Raw genomic sequence first — 20,328 nt, 5'->3', positions numbered from 1 at the left:
GTCAAAGCTATGGTTTTTCCAGTAGTCATGTATGGATTTGAGAATTTGACTATAAAGGAAGCTGAGCACTGAAGAATTGATGCTTTTGAACTATGGTGTTGGAGAAGACTCTTGCGAGTCCCTTAGACTGCAAGAAGATCCAACCCGTCCATCCTAAAGGAAATCAGTGTTGATTGTTCATTGGAAGGACTGATGCTGAAGCTGAAGCTCCAAAACTTTGGCCATCTGATGCAAAGAACTGACTCATTTGAAAAGACCCTGATGCTGGGAAAGATTGAAGGCAGAAGAAGAGAAGGACAGAGAATGAGATGGCTGGATGGCATCACCAACTCAATGGACATGAGTTTGAGTAAACTCCAGGAGTTGGTGATGGACAGGGAGGCCTGGCATGCTGCAGTCCCTGGGGTCACAAAGAGTCGGACACGACTGAGCAACTGAACTGAACTGAACTGTAAGGCCATACCCATCTGGGTCCTTCTTGGACCGTAGTATGTTTGCCACCATCTGCCCACTGAGTCCTTTTTTGATTCCTCAAATGCTGCTTTGTGCAAGTATGTGTATTCTGGCCTTTCTCCACACACTTTTTCATTAGCCTAAAACACTCTTCCCTAACTCTTCTTATGGCTAGCCCTCCTGACCCTTTTGTGCTGTTACTTTCTAAGCCAGTTTCAATGCCCTGTCTGTGTATTTCCCCTCCTGAGAACACAATCTAAGTTACATTGCTCATGTCTATATATTTCTCTGTTCCCTTCCAGATGTGACTGAAGATGGCATCTGTCCAATCATCCCTAGTCACCCAATGTTTCACACATAGTAGGACATCTATAAATATGTCATGAACTTTGAGTGGATAAATTGAAGCAAAGCTTGGAATTGTTCTCTCTCTTGCTTATTTATCTCCAAGTGCTATTTTTTGATATCATTCCCCCCTTCTCAATATCTCCTCCAATCCATAACCCACCTGAATCTCCTCCACTCATGATTTCCACAGAATTTTCACCAAATTCTAGGTGTTCAGGTTATAGTTACAAGTGTGCTGACTTGTGGCAGGCACAGTTGTGATGAGTGACAGCCATTCCTTGCCTCAGCTTCTACATCTCTAAAATGCGGATAATAACAGTAACTACCTCATAAGTTTGGAGTGTGGACCCAATGAGATCAACCCATGAAAAGCTCCTGGCCTTGTATCCAGTACTGGGTCACTGACATTAAATGTAAACTATTATTATTTTCAGTCTAGAAACTCCCAGACCTCTACAGAAAAACTAAATGGGAATACATCTTTCTTGATGTAAAGTGAGTGCTGGCAAGTATCCTTAAGTATGATCTTACTTCCCTTTGTTTTGGCATTAAAATGGTTAGTTTGAGTGAAAATTGTATTTGCCTTTAAAAGAAGTTGGTAAACATCATTTGCAATCTACCTGAATCATGTCCATGGCATAACCTTTTTTTTTAACCTGTGACGTATGTACCCGTGACCTCTGCTCAGACCTAACTGCATTAAGACACCCAGGAGAAAGCGAAGTTTTCCAGTCCTAGACTCGTCCACCTCAGCCTAGACAGTGACCGCCTAAACTAAGCCAGCAACACTAGGGACTCATTCATCATCTGGGCCCCTGCGCCTTGGCTTGGCGAGAAACCTGTGTCTGGTATCATTACCTGGTATCATTCACCTCCGTGTGGGGAGAAAAAGAGTGCATACTCATTAGCTTGCTTGAGAATACTGGACAAGTAGAGGCAAGTCTATCCCAGAACTGAATCTTATGTAAATAATGTTATTTTTCTGTCTTCTCAGACAGCTCAGCTCTCTCAAGCCAGCGGACTAGTTTCCCGACTTCCTTTTGGACCAGCTCTTACCAGCCCCCACCCGCACCCTGTCTGGGGGGCGTTCATCCTGACTTCCAGGTCACTGCACCCCCGGGCAACTTTACGGCCGCCGACCCCAGCCCCTGGCCGGGACACGGGCTGCATCAGACTGGCTCTGCCCCTCCACCTCCAGTGTCGGAGTCCTGGCACTACCCGCTGGCATCTCAGGTGAGCCCGTCCTACGGGCACGTCCACGACGTGTACATGCGGCACCACCCCCCGCACGTGCATCACCGCCACCACCACCACCACCACCACCATCACCACCACCCTCCTGCGGGCTCCGCCCTGGATCCACCTTACGGGCCCCTGCTGATGCCCTCGGTACGTGCGGCCAGGATTGCCGCGCCCCCGTGTGACATCACAAAGACAGATCCAACGACAGTCACCACCGCTACCTCAGCGTGGGCCGGAGCCTTTCACGGAACCGTGGACTTAGTGCCTAGTGTGGGCTTTGATGCAGGTGAGCCCGGCGATTTCCTCCTTTCTATAGAACGAAGGAAAATGCCTGAAACGAATCACTGAGAATGGCGGGTGTTTTAAACATTATGAAGTATTTTTTTTTTCTCTTACAAGGAAAGTTAAGCTTTGTCCATATGGTTTTCAATTCACCGTTTTGCAAGAATTCCTGCATTCCTGCAGAAACTGGTGTGACTACCTGAGAGAGGTCTCAGAGCTTTTCTCCCATTTCTTAAGCTAGTAATCTGTGTATTTGAATTGGAATCTCTGGTACCTTATGTTTACAAAGATTTAAGCACATTGGTTAAATCTCCCATGTCTCCATACTCTCTAAGGGTGATGTGTAATGCCTGACAATTCAGATCTAGTATGTTTCAGTAATTTTCCCTTCTCCCTTTTTGTCAGATCTTATTTATGATTTATAAACCAAACTACTTTCTGAAATGCAATTCATGGAATATAATCATGGTCTTTGAAAAGAATTAGGAAATGAATTTTAAAGGAATGGATTTCTCTTCTCTTCCTACCCCTTTCGTTCCTCTTCATTTGTCTTTTGTTATTTCCCTCCTTCCTTCCCTTCTTTCCTTCCTCTTCCTCCTCTTTCCTTTCTCCCTCTCTCTTATTTTAAAGCATCAAACTTAAGACACTACTCCAAAATTTATATTTAACAGATTTGGGGAAAAAATAACAGTAAGGGAAATATTTCTTCAAAGGACATTCAGCTCCTCTCTGGAATTCACTAGGTCTGAAAACCATGGTGTTAAATGCTTGAGCTTGGTTTTTTGAACAGACTACTTATATTAATAGTGTTATTTGTTCCAAGTTCAGAAAAATCACAAACATTAGAGGCTAAAAAACAAATCAAGTCAGTGATTATATCCCCAGAAACTACATTCTAAAGATAGCCACCACCACCTCTAATCCCAGGTTCTTTTCTGAGAATCCTTGTGAAAAATTAGGGCTTTCTTTCCAGAGGTTTAAGGAAACACACTTTTAAATTTTTTATAAGTTTTAATTATTTCCTTATTTTCCCTGGAAATGAGAAAACTCACTCTTTTCATAGTGTTCCTTAGTTTTCCTCTTAGTGGTGGTGTTCAGTCACTGAGTCATGTCTGACTCTTTGCGACACTATGGACTGCAGCATGTAAGTTCCTCTGTCCTCCACTACCTCTCTGAGTTTCCTCAAATTCTTGTCCATTGAGTCAGTTATGCTAACCATATCATCTGCCACCCCCTACTCCTTTTGCCTTTGATCTTCACATCATAGGGTCTTTTCCAGTGTGTCAGCTCTTCCCACCAAGTAGCCAAAATATTGGAACCTTCAGCATCAGTCCTTCCTTATTCTTCATGTGTTGTTCAGTTGCTCAGTCATGTCCAACTCTTTGTGACTCCATGAACTGCAGCACACCAAGCTTTCCTGTCCTTTACTATCTCCTAGAGTTTGCTCAAACTCATATCCATTGAGTCAGTGATACTATTTAACCATCTCTGCTGCCTCCTTCTCCTCTTGTGCTGCATCTTTCAGATCATCAGAGTCTTTTCCAATGGGTTGGCTCTTTGCATCAGGTGGCAAAAGTGTTAGAACTTCAGCTTCAGCATCGGTCCTTCCAATGAGTATTCAGGGTTGATTTTCTTTAGGATTGACTGGCTTGAACTCCTTGCAGTCCAAGGGACTCTAAATTCTTCTCCAGCACAACAATTTGAAAGGATCAATTCTTTGGCACTCAGTCTTCTTTATGGTCTGGGCTTCCCAGGGAGCACTAGTCATAAAGAACCTGCCTGCCAATGCTGGAGACATAAAAGACAGGTTTGATCCCTGGATTGGGAAGATACCCTGAAGGAGGAAATGGCAATACACTCCAGTATTCTTGCCTAAAGAATTTCATGGACAGAGGAGCTTGGCAGGCTATAGGATCACAAAGAGTAGGACAAGACTGAAGCGACTTAGCACAGCACACACTTCTTTATGGTTCAACACTCACATCTAATCTGTACATGACTACTGGAAAAACCATAACTTTGATATATGGACCTTTGTTGGCAAAGTGATGTCTCTGCCTAGATTTTTGATATGTTGTCTAGATTTGTCATAGCTTTTCTTACAAGGAGCAAGTGTTTTTGAATTTCATCACTGCAGTCACTCTCCACAGTGATTTTGGAGCCCAAGAAAAACAATCTGTCATTGTTTCCATAGGTGTTTCCCCATCTATTTGCCATGAAGTGATGGGACCAGATGCCAAGATCATAGTTTTTCGAATGTTGAGTTTTAAGCCAGCTTTTTCACTCTTCTCTTTTACATTCATCAAGACACTATTTAGCTCCTCTTTCCTTTCTGCCATTAGCATGGGATCATCTGCACATCTGAGGTTGTTGATATTTCTCTCAGCAATCTTGATTCCAGCTGTGATTTATCCAGTCGGGCATTTCACATAATATACCCTGCATAATATACTCTGCATATAATGTATAGCCTTGATGTATTCCTTTCCCAATTTTGAACCAATTCATTGTTCCATGTCTGCTTCTATTACTTCTTGTCCTGCGTACAGGTTTCTCAGGAGGCAGGTAAGGTGATCTGATATTCCTGTCTCTTTAGTATATTCTTAGTGTACAGGATTTTAAATCTGAATGCCAATTCACAGCAGAGAACTCCACAGAGCAACAAATGCTCAGCATCCATTTATGTTCATCCTAACCTAAGTAGAACATCCTTATCTTGATTAACTGGTTCTCCACTAAGCTTTTCGATGTTGGTCATTGCCTAATGTCTCCAATCTCTGCTTCCTGTTTAGTCTTTGGGTTCAAGCTGCTTTTCTAAACTATCAGGCAAGAACTTGGTTCTTCCTCTATGTAAGAAGAGAATGTGATGCAGATAACCACCACAGGTTTGCCTCCATCCTTTGCCACATACTAGTAGTATGAACTCTTGAGTCATTCGATGCCTTGGGCCAGATAGAATGAGAGTCCCAGTGAGTTAGCTACCATCATTGGCAGTCAGTCTCTGGAGGCTCTCAATTTCCCAGAACCTGTGTGGCCAAGGTTAATAATGCTTTTAGAAGCAAAAGGAACATTCTCTTCTTTCTTAGTTTGGGCTGCTTCAGCAGAATACTATATACTGGGTGTGGTTAACAACAAATATTTAGTTCTCACAGTTAGTTCTCTGGGAAATCTAAGACCAAGATGCCAACACATTCAGTGTCTGGTGAGGGCCCACTTCCTGAATCATAGAGACTTTCTTTTCAATGTGTCCTTATTTGAGGTGGAAGGGACAAATGAGTTCTCTGCACTCTCATTTATAAGGACATTAATCACATTCATGAAGACTCTACCTTCATGACTTAATCTCCTTCTGAGGGCCTCACCTCTAAATACCATTACATTGAGGGATAAGATTTAACATGTGAACTTTTCAGGGATATAAGCTTTCCAGAAGTAGATGTGATTGCCTTTGCTTTCTGTTTCTGTCACTGATTACCTACTTTTGTACTTGTTAATTTTGATGTGAGCCTGATTCACTGACTCATTGTTTAGAATTTTGGCTTGAAATAATCTCTTTGGAATGAAAAGTCATCCTCCTACCTTCAGGAAGTAGGAGAAGATTTTCATTCTCTATAAAGAATCTAGAGAGAACCCATGTGGATATATTATATAATAGTTCTTAATGCTGAGCTATGAATTAATATGTATTGAGTATCCACTATATAAGATATTGCCAGAGATATTATATATATTTATATTATAATAAATATATATACTATATTAATTTATATATTATAATAAATAAAAAATATAAATAACACATTTTATTATTATATATTATATAATAATATATTAAAATTATATATATATATATATATATATATATATAATTGCTTGTAATTCTTAAACTAAATCTAAGATGGATCTTCTCCAGTTCAGTTACTAATAAGGAAATGGCTCGGTTTTCCTATTTGAAAACATCTTCCTAAATCTCAAATGCCCAAGCTATATTTGACCCCAAATCTGCCCCAAACTAAGGCATTGCTGGGGTAGCATCTGCCTTTTTATGTAGGTGAATGAAACTATTGATTAAAACTGTTATATTAGACTGTAAATGATTAATATTAAGGAATGAAGATTTACCTATAGGACATATGTAGTGCTCCTCTTTGTCATTGTGGGTTTAGGATGATGATCATGAGTCATTCCTATCCATAAGTTTAACCCAGTTGAACAAAGACAAGGGAATCAAGAAGATAAAGGTAAAATCATAGCATAATTATCACCTGTGTGTGTTTAGTCACACAGTCGTGTCCGACTCTTTGTGACCCCATGGATTGTAGCTTGCCTGGCTCCTCTGTCCATGAGATTTTCCAGGCAAGAATATTTCCGTGGGTTGCCATTTCCTCCTTCAGAGGATCTGCTGACCCAGGGATCAAACCCACTGAGCCATTGCATCAGTACAAATTTAGGCCAAATTAGAGATCTTAAATTAGGCTTACTACTACAATTGAGCTTCCTAGAATCTTCATTTAAATTTAGATTCTGGTAGATCCCATCCTACCAAAATATTCTCTTCAAAGAAGAGTCCCATAGACATCTTCCTTGTCACACAATTTAGAGCCTTGTTACTGTGAAAAGAGATAATGATTGGTCAGGTTTGCCACAGAAAAGTATAAACCGAGGCATGCCTTACCTTACACAGGTAGCAGAAGGAGCATGCCTCTCCCTTCATGTGAGGTCTGATCCCAAAAAGAGAGGATGGAAGGGATGAAGCCTTCAGGACTCATTTTCCTCTCCTAAACTCAGGCATCGTATCAAATATCGAATCTCTCTTCTTTTAGGAAGGGTTAGAAGTGTTTTCAGTCAGTTTCCCCAAGAAACAGACTCTAAGACACAATTTTGCTTGTAGAAAATTTGTGTAGTATTGTTCTCAGGACAAGAGAAGAATTAACCAGGAGAAGTCTCACAATGAATAAGTTCAACTGAAACTTAATGGATTCTACAGGGAGTTCTGGAGCTGGGATGACTTTTTAAAATTATCCTGCCTTAAGTCAAGGTGGATGGACTTTTATGTTCTCACTTTGATCAGTTACTGTGTGTATTTGCCCTTGGAAAAATAGTCAGTACACTAGGCAAGGTGGCCTTGTTCAGCTGAAGGCAATTCCCAGAGAGAGACAACTGAAGGCTCTATGCTGTGAACATCAAGAAAATGAATATCTCAACACAGGATACAGAGGGATCTGGCAGTCCCCAGTATCCACAAAGAGGGACAACAGAAGGGCAGTAGCTACTCTTCCACTTATCTAACTACTTGTTAAAGAACAGAAGTTTCTATATCATAAGCCCAAGCTGGAAAAGGTAAGATTGTTGAAAAGAAAGAGAGTCCCTGTACATAATCTGTGCAAGGTTGACCTAACCATGCCATGCAAAACAGCTCAGAACTCAACATCTATATCAGGTGGTTACTGAGCAGCTGTGAAAAGAGCCTGCATTCAGGTGATATAGGGATGAAACTTTCCAAAGTCTAGGTTCTTAGGCCACCAAAGTGTAGGTCATTTTCACATTAGGAGGCAAATAAACTAATCCAACCACTTTTTGAAAGGTATGTGGTAAAGGATACACTTATTTCCTCAGGAGGGAAGAGGTTTAATAATCATAGGTACATTTTTATTTTGCAGTCATTTAATGAAATTGAATGACTAGGAGGTTGAATATTATGTAATGCTTAGTGACCTAAGAAAGTTTTAGAGTACCTTGTATGGTATAATCCAAGGGTCAGTAAAATTTTTCTGTAAATGGCCCGATAGGAATATTTAATGCATTGTGGGGATCACACTGTTTTTGTTGCCACTTCTCAACTTTGCTTTCATAATATAGAAGCTACCACAGACAAAAAATGAATAAATGATGTACCTATGCCCAATTAATCTTTGATGGACACTGAAATTTGAATTTTGTTTGCTTTTTGTATGTCAATGAAAATGATACTTAGTTTTTTCATTCCTTCTTTCTCAACCATTTAAAATCCAGTCTTCCATTCTTAGCTCATGGATTATGTACAAACAGATGGTGGGCCTGATTTGGTCTATGGGTTATAGTTTGCTGACCTCTAGTATATATAGTCCCATGCAAATACTTTTTAATCTATCTATATACATACATATGCATGTATGTGCCTGAAAGTATATACCCCAACATATAATGGTCATTGCTGCTAGTAATTTGTGTGCAACATGAGCTTTGAAGTGAAACTGCCTGGTTTTATAAGCTTAGCTCTGTTCCTTGCTAGCTACAGAATTTGGGGCAAATTTTTAAATTGCTTGGTGCCTTTAATTTTTTATCTTTAAAATATGTCTCATTGGATGGTGTTGAGGATTAAGTAAGTTAATGAAGTTAAACATTTAAAAGATGTGCCCTGCACATAATAGATACAATATAAATTCTAGCTACAAAAGAGAAAGTGATCAGACCCTCACTCATTTTAGCTTTAAAAAATTTATTATCGAACAGTATTTCACCTATCATATACTTCAGCATGTTAAAGCCTTCAATTCAGTGGGTTTTAGTATGTTGATGATGTTCTACAAGTATCTCTATATCTAATTATAAAGCATGTCTGTTACCTCCGCAAGAAACCCATAACTGTAAGGAATCAGTCCCAATTTCCTCCTTTCACTATCCCCTGGAAATCACTAATCTACTTTCTGTTCCTATGGGTTTTTTTCACTGTGGAAATTTCATATATAGAGAGTCATACAGTATGTGGTCGTTTCTGTCTGCCTCCTTTCCCTTAGCCTGGGTTTTCAGGATTCGTCCATGTAGCATGTATAAGAACATCATTCCTTTTTGGGGTAGACATTAGTCCATTGTATGGATAGACCACATTGTGTGGGCTTCCCAGTTGGTGCTAACAGTGAAGAACCCACCTGCCAACGCAGGAGACATAAGAGAGATGGGTTTGATCCTTCCCTCAGTTGGGAACATCTCCTGGAGGAAGGCATGGCAGCATACTCCAGTATTTTTGCCTGGAGAGTTCCATGGACAGAGGAGCTTAGTGGGCTATTATCCATAGGGTGACAAAGAGTCAAACATGACTGAAGTGACTTAGCATGCACGTATGCCCCACATCTTGTGAATTATATATCAATTTTTTTTTCCTACTTTTTGTCTAATAAGGATAGTGCTGTAATGGATACTCATGTACAAGTTTGTGGGTGAACATATATTTTTAATTTTCTTGGGTATGTACATACATACTAGAACTGTGGGGTTGAGAGAACCTCACTTTATTTTGATACCTATTTCTTAAAGATATAAAGAGAATATACTTTAACTGTAATTAATTTTTAATTAATTAAAATTAATTTTTAAAATATTTATTACAGAATATTGTAATATAGTAATAAAATAGAGTTCTGAGGTTTGGTAGACAAAATTCTTCTCTAAGAATAAGGAGAGATAGTCCATCTTTTCTGAAGGGCCCAAGGTAAGGTGAGGAACACAGAATATAAAGAGATATTCACTTTCTGGGGCATGCAAGCACATAAATCCTTAAATTTTGCCTCAACCTGCCCTGGCCCTACTTTCGCTATCACTTATTGCTCCCTCTGTTGAACGGATATTACATAGAGATCTCTTGGAATGATCAGTGTGTTGATATAATCATAGAGCATCTCTGTCTTCCCTCCTTGTGCAAAATACCCTTCTTTACCAAAAGGCTGTTATCAAAATCTCACATAAAACTCTCCTCTTTTCCTTAGCAATCACAGAACTGGGTTCGGTTCCTTGGGAACAGTGGTTTCTAAATGTAATGAGAGGCTTAATTGAAAAACAGAAAGATTTTTGGTGAAATGAATTTGTTAACATTGCCTTCTCTGTACATCCCATTGAGATCAGAACTCAGTTTAGTATATAAAAGGCTATTATCCATTCTTTAGTAAAGAAACATTCTTTAGTAAAGAAACATCTTAAATTTTGCTTAATAGGAGATCTTCCACCTGACTTTCTTTTGGGCACATTTTGTTTTTAGCATACTTACGAACTTCTCATGGAATGCTCTTTGGGAAATGCTATTACTGTTTTTTCATCATAAAAGCCATGTGGTTTTCAACTTCTGCTAGTAACTTTCACCTAACATGTAGCTACTGTGAAGAGGTATGGTTTAGAAAGCGTAGATGGGTTTGAAGAAAATACCTAGAAAGGTAAACTGAAGAAGAGAGGACTCAGGATATGGAGGATTAAATTCAGTAATCTCAGAGTGTTGTATGATATCCTTTGTATGTCAGGAAGAAGAGAGTTAAATGTGGAAATATTTGTGATTTTGATACAATGTATTATTAGATATGTATATATGAATGCAAGAATATCATGCTCAGATTTTTTAATGATGACATTAGGTAAATTCTGACTTACAATTCATCTTTTAGTGGCCATAACCAAAAAATGCATCTTATGGAAATGCTGTCATATTTTCTGTTATTAACAACAATTTCTCTTATGTAGGACATAAAATGTTGCATATTTCAGCCAGTTTTAATTGATTTTTCAAGTAAGATTTGTTAATGAGGTCTTTTTTTTTACTGAAATACAAAGTTGAATTTATTTGTAGGTTCCATTTCATCCACTGTATTTAAATTTACAGAAAGGAAAAAGAGTCATGCTTTGTGACTTTTTTCCTGTAAACACAAGCTGCTCAGGGCTTGAGATGGTTTTCATCTCTAGATTCACAGATTTATTTTTCTTAGCATCCCTCATGTTATTTTAGCTCCAATTTCATTATAATTTTTTTTTTTTTTTTTACTTTGAGGAGTGTCACAATAATTCTATATAAAATATACATAAACAGCTTAGAGTTGAGGCATACATGTTCTTTTGCTAATGTTCATTTAGGTAGCTTAAAATTTAATAAACCAAACAATAGTCAATAATATTCTGTAGTATATCACAGGTTCAAGAAATCTGGAGATAAAAGAGAATTAACATATATTTATGTACTTTCTGGTTTCGCAAACATTTTGTCATATAAGCATTAACTGTGTGTGTGTAGCCTTGGGTGGCACTAGTGGTAAAGAACCCACCTGCCAGTGCAGGAGGCACTAACGTGACAGGTGTTCAATCCTTGGGTCTGGAAGATCCCCTTGAGGAGGGATGGCCACCCACTCCAGTATTCCTGCCTTGAGAATCCCATGGACAGAGGAGCCTGGAGGGCTATGGTCCATGGGGTCACAAAGAGTCAGACACAACTGAAGCGACTTAGCATGATGTGTGTGTGTGTGTGTGTGTGTGTGTCTGTGTCTGTGCGTGTGCATACAGTTGTCTCTGGCTCTTTGTGACCCAATGGACTATAGACTGCCAGGCTCCTTTGTCCTTTGAATTTTCCAGAATATTCCAGACAATAATGAATATACCTTCAGATATTGAAATCAAGATTACTTATGATAGAATGGGACAGAGTTCCTCCTAGACAGAGAAAAACTGTAACTGCAATAGTTAATAGATATGAAAATTTCTTGCTAAATGGGAGTTATGAAATTTTCCAGGAAAACTCAGGAAACTACTTTTCTAGTATTCTCACAAATTTTGAGGCATGTAGCAAATTATTTCTGAAGAGAGTTTCATACCGATGGGCTTGATTAACTTGGGTATAGGTATACTCTGTTAAGAAAGAAACCTGGAAAAAATATTTTTGAACTCCTAAATTGTGGTAGTGGATAGGGAGCATTGGACAACAATAGGGAAGTGAGAAGTTCACAAATGACCTTATCTTTTTTTTTAATTCTTCACAGACACTTTGTGTCTGAAAATATTATGAGTAAAATCACCTTAGTTTTCTGAATTTTTTGTGGTATAAGACCTGTAAACTACATATATTTGTATGTATAACTTTATAGTTATATTTATATTTATACATATGTATATATATTTATACATATATATGCGGTGCTGTGCTTAGTCGCTCAGTCGTGTCCGAATCTTGTGACCCCACAGATTGTAGCCCACCATGCTCTTCTGTCCATGGGGATTTTCCAGGCAGGAATACCAGAATGGGTTGCTATGTCCTGCTCCAGGCGATCTTCCCAACCCAGTGATCAAGCCCAGATCTCCCGCATTGCAAGCAGATGCTTTACTGTCTGAGTCACCAGGGAAGCCCATATATATCAAGTTTAATCTGAATTTCTTATCTGAATATTTTGTGAAAAAGACATCTTTCATAAATGACAAAATGTATTTTAATGCAATCTAAATTGTAATTATTGCTCACAATTATTATATAGTGTTTCCTTAGAAATAAGCTAGTTAAATTACTTCTTTGCTTAGGATCAAGGTGGTCAACTTGCTTAATACTATATGGATGCTTTACATTGAAATCCATTAGAAATATAAATATCTTTGTTTTATCAGATGCAGGAAATAAAAGACCAGGGTAAAAATAGTTCACTTACTAGAGTAGCAAATGGACAAGCAGTTTCTGTCTATGAAAGAGAAATGGATATCAAGTTACCACTTGCTCTTTCATCTAGCCTGTAAGTTACCATCTCTCTAGATCACATCTCAAAACCATGCTTTCTTGAAGGTGGGTCTGGTGCTGTCAAGCCTGGGCAAAACTTAAGCATGAAAGTTCTCAGAATAACCTTGCTAAGCTATTTTAACATCTCATTTTAAAATGTCACAAATTTTGGTATTTGGATCACGAAGGATATCAAAATCATGGAGCTTTGCATAAAATAACCTCTTTGAATTTGCATAAAATAACCTCTTTGAATTTGTTTCTCTCTATAGATATTTACATTAGATGCTTCTAAAGATATTTATATTAGATGTTTCTCTCTATAGACATTTACATTTACGAAAAAAGACTAAAGGAAACCTAAGATATTTGAATATTTACCTGATAACATAATACTCCAATTACAAGCTTTACAGTGAAAGAGAGATGTATTAAATTTGGAGAGAAATCATCTCAGTTCAGTTCAGTTCAGTTCAGTCACTCAGTCATGTTCGACTCTTTGCAACTCCATGAACCGTGGCACACCAGGCCTCCCTGTCCATCACCAACTCCCAGAGTCCACCCAAACCCATGTCCATTGAGTCAGTGATGCCATCCAACCATCTCATACTCTGTCGTCCCCTTCTTCTCCTGCCCTCAATCTTTCCCTGCATTAGGGTCTTTTCAAATGAGTCAGCTCTTTGTATCAGGTGGCCAAAGTATTGGAGTTTCAGCTTCAACATCAGTCCTTCCAATGAACACTCAGGACTGATCTCCTTTAGGATGGACTGGTTAGAATCCTTGCAGTCCCAGGGACTCACAAGAGTCTTCTCCAACACCACAGTTCAAAAGCATCAATTCTTTGGTGCTCAGATTTCTTTATAGTCCAACTCTCACATCCATACATGACCACTGGAAAAACCATAGCCTTGACTAGATGGACCTTTGTTGACAAAGTAATGCCCCTGCTTTTTAATATACTGTCTAGGTTGTTCATAGCTTTCCTTCCAAGGAGTAAGTGTCTTTTAATTTCATGGCTGCAGTCACCACCTGCAGTGATTTTGGAGCCGAGAAAGACAGCCACTGTTTCCATTGTTTCTCCATCTATTTTCCATGAAGTGATGGGAATCATCTAGAGCCACAGTAATCATTAACAGGATAGTATTAATTATATAAAAATATTAAAGCACTAAGACAGTTTTCAGTATAAAGAAGAGAGTGCATTAAAGCAACATATATGATAAAGGCTCAACTAAAAGCCATGTCACTCCTTCCTACTTTACCAGTTCTTTGGAGCATAGTTATTACTCATTTAATACGTTTATGAAGGTTGTGGGGTTGGTGATTTATTGTAATCTTTCCTAACATTATTAATGATTTTTACAAATAAGGAAATTAATGAATTTTATTTAATAGTGTCATAAAATAGAATAGACAGAGAAGCTTACTTCTAATCATTTGATTTCAGCAGGGAGACACATTAAATGGTTTTTTAATATAGAAGCCAGCCCTAGAACTATGTGATTTTTCAGTGACAGCTGTGCTGGTCGATAGAGATTTACAGATTTCTGGATACTTACCTTGAAGGCATTATCTTAATTAGGATAACTAAAGTGTCACAAAGAAATAGTTGTGGATTAAAGAAAATACTAGGAAGAATATTTGTAAACTAATACTTCCTGTGGACTTTTACTATTTTTTTGACAGTTTATTATGACTTGATAACATAAAGACTCTAGTAATTAACAGCTGATTGTGCCACTCTTTCTGCAAACCTTTGTTTTTCTTTTGGCCTGTAGCATAAGCCTATTTTCCACTGAAAGGAAAAAAAAAAAAAAAAACCCTAAAGTATGTTACAGTATTTACACACTCTTGAATGGTATTAGCTGTATAAGGCACATGTCCAGAATGACAGTTCCGTGACCAGAAGGGTAATGGAAACCGTCTTTGAGATGCATGTAGAATGCCAGTAGATCCCAGCCAGAGAGTGAGATCTGCATTAAAAGTAGCAGGATGGTGAATCAGAGGGAGAAATACATTCCAGAGCACTGCTGTCAGTTTCCAGCATCCAGGGCTAGATTCTGCAGGACCTTAATGAAACTCCCCTGCTCTCCCAGAGTGCTGTAGATCTTCCCATTCTCCATCCTGGCCCTTCATCCAGAGGGGTGTGTGTGTGTGTGTGCATGTGTGTGTGTGCGTGTGCGCTTAGTCATGTCCTACTCTCTGCGACCCCATGGAGTCTCCTCTGTCTATAGCATTTCCCAGGCAAGAATATTGGAGTGGCACTGCCATTTACTACTCCAGGGGATCTCCCGGATGCAGGGATCAAACCCATGTCTCTTGAATTTCCTGCACTGGCAGGTTGATTGTTTACCATGGAGCCACCTGGGAAGCCCATCCTTAGGATGGTGCCATAATGTTACAATGCCCAAAGCATGGAGGTTTCTTCTCAGAGATTCTCTTCCAATCTTACAGGACAAATGCAGACACATTCTGAGAGAATTCTGAATGTTTTAAGGTGCATTTGTATAATACAAATAAATGCCTGTGTGTGTGTGTGTGTGTGTGTGTAAATCCTTGTAAAAGACATCTTGGTTAAGGGAAAATGCTATTTTCATATATTGCTGTTACAAAATTAGAGAAGTGTAAGTTTTTTTTTTAAGTAAACTGAAATATGTACTACAGTTAAAAATTCTCCTAAATTTTGACCCAGCATTGACTCCTCTTGTGAGTCTGTACCACACAAATACAAGCAGCAGCATGCGAGGACAGGTACAAAAATGTTTATTGTAACAATGTTCATAATATCTCGGAAGTGGAATCAAGTGATTGCCATTAAGAGGGGATCTATGAGTGAAGCACGTTTTGTGTGATGTTGCTGACTAAAAAAAAAGATGAAGAAGCACATTTAGATGCCCTTTTCTTAAAAGGACTTTTTGATATGGACCGCTTTTAAAGTCTTTATTGAATTTGTTACAATACTGCTTCTGTTTTATGTTTTGGTTTTTTGGCTCCAAGGAATCTTGGGATCAGGGACCCAACCTGCAAACCCTTCACTGAGAGGCGAAGTCTTAACCACTGGACCACCAAGGAAAACCCTATATGCCTTTTTTTTTTCTGGAAAAAACAGATGGCAAGAAATCCTGTATGTGTATTTATGCATTTCAATGAAAGCAGAGAAGACTAGTTTGTTAATTTGGGTTTCCTTTTGGGACTGAAGGTATTGTTATCACTAATGTGGTTTAAGGAGGATAGAAGGAGAAATTTATAAGAGAAAAATATGTTTGAGTGTGTGTGCCTATGTGTATTCCTGTGTATATATGAGAAAGACACAAGGAAAAAGAGGAGAAATATTGATTTTTATGAATAACTTACTCTTCCTCCAAAACTTAGGGAGCTAAGATGAAGAATTGATGGTAAAATGATGGTAAATGTATAGGGAACATTAATCTTTGCAATGTTTATGGAAAAAGCAGAGGGCCAAAAAATAGATTCCTGGACCTGTATTTTATTTTAGCTATATTGTGCTGAGCAAATCTCAAAATCTCTCCACTCTTCTTTCTTAGATGCAAAATAGAGATGATACTTCCTACTCTGACACAACCAGGAGATTCCAATGCACTAATGCACATGAATGTGTTTTCTAGATTGTGACATATAGTGCAGAACTAAAGTTCTCGTTATTCTTCCTACATATGGTACATTTCAAACAGAAACACAAAGTCACACTGGAGATGTGAGGCATCATGCATGATAGAGACACAAACTTTAAATTCTTCCATCACTTCCTGTTTCTAGTTCAATTTATTTCTGTTCTTGAAGAATAGCTGTAATATTTGTCAGAGCCAAATTTCCCAGTAGTGGTGTCAGCTGGTGTTGGCCATACAATGAAAACCGGGTACTTTTATATTATTGGGCAGATTATAAGAAAAGGGAAGACAAAGAATCAAGTAAATAAGGATTTGAAGGGTCATCAGAATATTTTCACATTTTAAAATATAGTTTTCTCCATCTGGAACTCTCTACCAAGTGGTTCTGTTCAGTTCAATTTAGTTGTTCAGTAATGTCTGACTTTGCGACCCCACAGACTACAGCACACCAGGCCTCCCTGTCCATCACCAACTCCCGGAGTTTACTCAAACTCATGTCCATTGAGTCGATGATGCCATCCAACCATCTCATCCTCTCTCATCCCCTTCTCCTGCCTTCAATCTTTCCCAGCATCAGGGTCTTTTCAAATGAGTCAGCTCTTCATATCAGGTGGCCAAAGTATTGAAGTTTCAGCTTCAATGAATATCCCAATGAATCAGATCAGATCAGTCGCTCAGTCGTGTCCAACTCTTTGCGACCCCATGAATCACAGCATGCCAGGCCTCCCTGTCCATCACCAACTCCCAGAGTTCACTCAGACTCACATCCATCGAGTCAGTGATGCCATCCAGCCATTTCATCCTCTGTCGTCCCCTTCTCCTCTTGCCCCCAATCCCTCCCAGCATCAGTCTTTTCCAGTGAGTCAACTCTTCCCATGAGGTGGCCAAAGTACTGGAGTTTCAGCTTTAGCATCATTCCTTCCAAAGAAATCCCAGGGTTGATCTCCTTCAAAATGGACTGGTTGGATCTCCTTGCAGTCCAAGGGACTCTCAAGAGTCTTCTCCAACACCACAGTTCAAAAGCATCAATTCTTCAGCGATCAGCTTTCTTAATAGTCCAACTCTCACATCCATATGTGACTACTAGAAAAACCATAGCCTTGACTAGACGGACCTTTGTTGGCAAAGTAATATCTCTACTTTTTAAAATGCTGTCTAGGTTGGTCATAACTTTCCTTCCAAGGAGTAAGCATCTTTTAATTTCATGGCTGCAAGTCACCATCTTCAGTGATTTTGGAGCCCCCCAAAATAAAGTCAGCCACTGTTTCCACTGTTTCCCCATCTATTTGCTATGAAGTGATGGGACCGGATGCCATGATCTTACTTTTCTGAATGTTGTGCTTTAAGCCAAATTTTTCACTCTCCTCTTTCATTTTCATCAAGAGGCTCTTTAGTTCTTCTTTACTTTCTGCAATAAAGGTGATGAGAGATTACTAAAAAAATATACCCTATCTCACTATGATTATGGATTGTTGGGATATTTGTTCTTGTCACTCATAGACTGAAAGGAAATTTTATGTGCAGAACAAGGAAGTTAGACTATGCATGTAGTTAAATTCACTGAAACTCCATTAATAAAATATTCGCTATCTTCAAAAGTTGTGAGTAAAATGTGTTCTTTTTCCATTCTAGTATTAATTTTATAAACAAGTTTCTATGGGTAGCTATATAAATTGGATGGCATCCCTTGCTTTCTGAAATGTTTTCTTAAAAATTGCAAGCAAATGTGTGCTGCACAGTTTTCTTTTGTTTTCTTGAAGGAGTTGTCATCAACTCCCTGTCATTGGGATTGGCGATTTTGTCAAAGTACACAATGTCTTCCCGAGAGAAGCTTATTTGCTTGCCTAGGAGGGGAGCTATAGAGGTTGAAAAACTGTTTAATTATCACATGATTCCAAATAAATAACCACTCTAAGCATTAAAAGGCTTGTTTCAGAGGTCAGCATATTTCATATCAGCAAATTATCTTTTCATTACTGCTTCCCTATTTACTGTATCACATATAGCGGTACATCTAAAAGAACCAGCTCCTATGACAAAATCTGTTTCGTAACTTGTATCCAGGCAATTTTACATTAATTTTGAATTAGCCTACAAAGATTCTATACAAAATTTTATGTGGCTGGTGGAATTGACAGGTTCTTTTTATTCACTTTCTGGCTAACTCTTCTCTTATTCTATTTATCAACAATATAGTGTTTCACAAACAGTTGTCTGTGGCCAACATGTTCTGAATTCCTTGGCAAAAAGATGACCAAAAAAATTCTTGCAAGAGACAGATGAAAGGCCAAAATATGCCATTTGTTTGTTTGTTTGTTTGGTTGGTTACAGCCTGATATACTAGGGATTTAATTTTTGTCGACCACAAGCATGCGTTATAATGCTTATTTTCATAGCTGCCTTGTTTGAGCACTATCAGATGACACTTAGCATCTTCACAGTCATTGAAACCCTATTTATGTTTGCTTGGATTGGACAGAGGTTTCTGGAATATGTCAGAGAGCACGCTTGTGTTCATGCCACAGAGAAGTGAGATGAAAAATTACTGATGTCAGTGAAGAATTGATCTATATGCAACATGTCTCATTCTTACTGAATATTTTCCAATATGGTTTGATTTAATGGGGGGAATGATTACTTAAACTAAGTAGGCATAAAAGATACATTGTACTTCTGCAGTTAAAATGTGAGAGTCCTTAACTAACTCATAGTTTCAGGTAGAATACTTGCTGTGTTGTGTCCTTAATTAAGGTTTTATGGATAAGTAGTGGATCCAGATTACCTCTGCCTCTGGTTGGATTATCTATTTTCTGGATCGTAAAGCTGTCACTGCATAACCTAGAAACCTTTTTAAAGATGCATGTTTGGCTGCATTTGTTATCCAGCAGATGTCTGGATAGTTAGAATCTCTTGAGAGTATTATAACTTGTGGTTTCAGTTACAATAAATGATCTAGGCGTTTCTTTTTTTTCTTTTTTGGTCTTGTTCCTCTCCAGTTCTGGGGGAAAGTCTGTAGAAGAAATTACAGAAGGTATTTTATTTCACTCTTCCCCATTCCTTTTTTCCTTTATTCTTTGTCTCTATCTTCAAAGTTACTTTTTATCTGCTTTTGAAATTGAGGTCACTGACTTGGTGAGCAGTGTCTACACAGCATATTGCGCCTCCTGGGCCCCAGCTTCTCTCAGCCAAGAGGTTATCACACTGACATTCATGTTTTGAGCATGGTAAATTGGTGGTATGATCAAGAACTCTACTCAGTGCTCTGTGGTGACCTAAATGGAAAGGAAATTCAAAAAAGAGTGGATAATGTATATGTATACCTGATTCACTTGCTGAACAGCAGAAGCTAATACAACATTGTAAAGCAACTATACTCCAATAAAAGTTTAAAAAAAAAAACACAAAGAACAACAATAACAAAAGAACTATCAACTCTATGATTTGTATTTTATATTTGTCCTAAAGGTCAGTTGTAGAATGACTAGTTCAGATTTGTAATTACATATCCTGATGCTTAAAGTACTTGCCAGTTCCCTCCTAGCCGAGCATTTGAAGTGCAGGAATCTGAGGAAATGGATATCAGTAAGGGCAAAAGTTGGAGAGTCAGTGCATGAGTTTGTGGTTTTGGAGGGAGGAGGGTTCTGAGAGGGCAGACAGACTATGTGCCTACCGCTTGGGCCAAGAGCAGAGGGAGACACCTTGCCACTGAACTGCTAGTCACCTGCAATCTTGGCCTCAGGTGTGTGGGTCCCATGCTTCTTCCAATAATGTAATAAATTATGGTCTACCAGTAACATCAAGTTCAATGGGCTTTAAATTTCTCCTTCTCTTCTGAATCTGAATTAAAGAGATTTTGACAGGTTTAGACAGCTTTCACCTCACTGT

The 20,328-nt window shown here is 38.6% G+C and overlaps 1 protein-coding gene across 5 annotated transcripts in view; it reads left to right on the top strand.

Annotated features, from left to right (window-relative positions):
* Window positions 1-20,328, top strand: part of VGLL3 (vestigial like family member 3) — a 58,540-nt gene that overhangs the window by 21,300 nt on the left and 16,912 nt on the right. For all 5 annotated transcript variants that reach the window (XM_061432611.1, XM_061432360.1, XM_061432272.1 and 2 more), the window contains exon 3: window positions 1,796-2,329. In XM_061432611.1, coding sequence (XP_061288595.1) covers window positions 1,796-2,329 — 534 coding nt within the window. The remainder of the gene's footprint in view (window positions 1-1,795; window positions 2,330-20,328) is intronic.

Source organism: Bos javanicus, chromosome 1, assembly GCF_032452875.1.
Source record: "Bos javanicus breed banteng chromosome 1, ARS-OSU_banteng_1.0, whole genome shotgun sequence".
In the NCBI taxonomy this organism is placed as follows: Eukaryota; Metazoa; Chordata; class Mammalia; order Artiodactyla; family Bovidae; genus Bos; species Bos javanicus.
The sequence above is the reverse complement of the archived record's forward strand: the minus strand, read 5'-3'. Positions and strand labels throughout refer to the sequence as shown.